General features: G+C 38.0%; 1 protein-coding gene across 2 annotated transcripts in view; it reads left to right on the plus strand.

Annotated features, from left to right (window-relative positions):
* Positions 1-2,500, plus strand: part of LOC137971996 (glutamine-rich protein 2-like) — a 30,589-nt gene that overhangs the window by 3,448 nt on the left and 24,641 nt on the right. For both annotated transcript variants that reach the window (XM_068818785.1, XM_068818784.1), the window contains exon 2: positions 1,451-1,543. In XM_068818785.1, the coding sequence (XP_068674886.1) occupies positions 1,451-1,543 (93 nt within the window). The remainder of the gene's footprint in view (positions 1-1,450; positions 1,544-2,500) is intronic.

A 2,500-nucleotide genomic window follows, 5' to 3' on the forward strand; every position in this document is an offset into this window, starting at 1 on the left:
ACAATCTTCCACAATCCCTTTTGCCAACACATACAAATCAAACGAGCATTTCCGTCGCTTCCAATGTACCGATAAAGTGTGGGGTTCTGCCCTAGGTTCAAAACAGGGTAGACTTCGTACTTAATTTGCCCTGATCGCTGACTTGGCCCAGCTGGTTGACTGGTGTTTTGTTTGCTCATTACTCTCACAAAATTTGTTTTCTTCGTGTGATATTTCAAAAATAATTACTCCAAAAATCCCGTGCTCGTCGCCAGTGTAATGTTTCATATCGAATGGCTTTTAGAAGCACCCTTAAAGCTTGGATAAACACGACTTTAATAACACTACACAATGCTATAACTGTTCTTGTTGGCCATTGACTTTCGAAAAGTTGGTGGCTCCTGAAAGAGCCATTTGTGAGACGAATTTCCTCTTCAATGATAGAAACTGTTGTCTAATTTCAAGGGTAGCAGCTGACCCTCGCGTAGCATGTTCACCATGACTAGAAGGTAACACCAAAGTCAAGGGAGCAGTGGTTATTGTGCTTGAAATGTAACATTTTAGGTTTTACCTAATTGTATGTAACATTAGACTAATGGGAACTGTTCAGTAACCTTACAAGCTTAGTAACTCTAAAGATCTTGTTATGTTTGTCAGCTTGTTTACATTCAAAATAATCTGTCAGTGGCGTGTCAGTTTACAAATAAACCTGTTGGTTACTTGTCAGTCAACTGTGGGCCAATAGTTAGCCAACAGTGGGCCGACAGTCTCTTCTTCCATTTACCTCTTAAAGTGCACCTAACCCCAAAATATTTTTCTCGCTAAAATAAATCTTTGCACCTGTTCGAAACGCATTGCGGCCATTTTTTTCGTTTTTCTAACAAATCCTGCCATTTTATAGGCTTTGAAAGTTGCGGAAATCCAAGCATCTTTTGTTCACGACCGAGTCAGAAGGGGAGTGGGTCTATTCCTGCTTTGACTTCTCAATCTACTTTGCATGCATTTTTACAAAGAGTTAATGCAATGTAAATCAGCATGTGACGTCAAAGCGGGAATAGACCCACTCCCCTTCTGACTCGGTCGTGAACAAAAGATGCTTGGATTTTCGCAACTTTCGAAGCCTATGAAATGGCAGGATTTGTTAGAAAAACGAAAAAATGGCCGCAATGCGTTTCGAACAGGTGCAAAGATTTATTTTAGCGAAAAAAATATTTTGGGGTTAGGTGCACTTTAAGTAACTTGCATATTTGCTTAACAAAGTGGGCCAGAGGTTCAAGAACCGTAAAAAGCTCTGTTGTTATTTTCCTGGCCCCATTTGTTCGAAGGGTTAATAAATCATTATCCACTGGATAACTCAGTTGGTTTTGCTAGCATTTATCCTCTGGATATTGATTTATCCTGCTGGATAGCATTATCCACCTTTTGAACAACTGCATGAGGCCTGAAAAACTCATTACATGTGCAATTTAAGCTCACTAGCCTATTGGACACAATGATGAGGGAAGTTGGAGATGTCAAAGAAGCTTCTGAAGAAATTAGTACTTTGAAGAAGAAAATGTCAGAGGTATGTGTCAGACATCTTCAGTTAGTATATAACTGCCATAAGCACTACTACATGACTTGTATAAAGCAGTACTGACAAAATCTTTATCCTAAACTAATAATTATTATAATTGATCTTCAAATCCACTGAAAAGGGGTATTTTTGGGAAAGAACATAGCAGACTTCAGACTAACTAAACTTTGGAGTAAGTCATGATCAATAATAATAATAATAATAATAATAATAATAATAATAATAATAATAATAATAATAATAATATTCATTTATTTATTATTATTGGACATCGAGCAGAGCAAACACGCTCTGTACATGTCTCCAGTTTTATCATCATTTTATGCTTGAATTGATATCTTAATTAGTTAATCTCTGTTTTGCTGCTTTTAAATGGCCTATCCACGTTTTCTGTTCATTTTACTGGCTGGAGTCGTCTGTTCTTTCTGTGAAAAAGATTTTGTCTCGCTGGGCCGCCATGCGTGGCGCTGCAAACAACGAATTCATCGACCGGAACGTCACAATGTTGGAGAGGAACAACTCCCGAATGATCATGATCCTGTAGCAGACACTGCTTCTGTTGTGGTAAACTTTGTAAGGGAAACAGAGGATTAAAGATGCATCAAAGGAGCTGTAGAGTTGTTTTGGGTTTGAATGATCAACTTCGCGCTGACCTCAATGATATCTCGCTCACTGATCAAGAATATGGCAATGGAAGTGTTCCTTTAATAACCTCTGGTGTCTCTTCTCTTGAACCTGGAGATTATGGTTTTCCTGATATTAAAACAGGAATAAATCTACCTAAATCTGATGATCAATGGATAACGGCCAACAAATATTTCAAATCAGTCCTTTTTCTTAATTATCCAATCACGGCTCAGAATCTCAGCTCAAGTATCAAACTTTTAAACGACACTATTTATGACTATTTCTCTGCCAACTTTGGTCAAGTCGCACAAGCTACTG

The sequence above is a fragment of the Montipora foliosa genome, chromosome 9 (assembly GCF_036669935.1).
Source record: "Montipora foliosa isolate CH-2021 chromosome 9, ASM3666993v2, whole genome shotgun sequence".
Taxonomy (NCBI): domain Eukaryota; kingdom Metazoa; phylum Cnidaria; class Anthozoa; order Scleractinia; family Acroporidae; genus Montipora; species Montipora foliosa.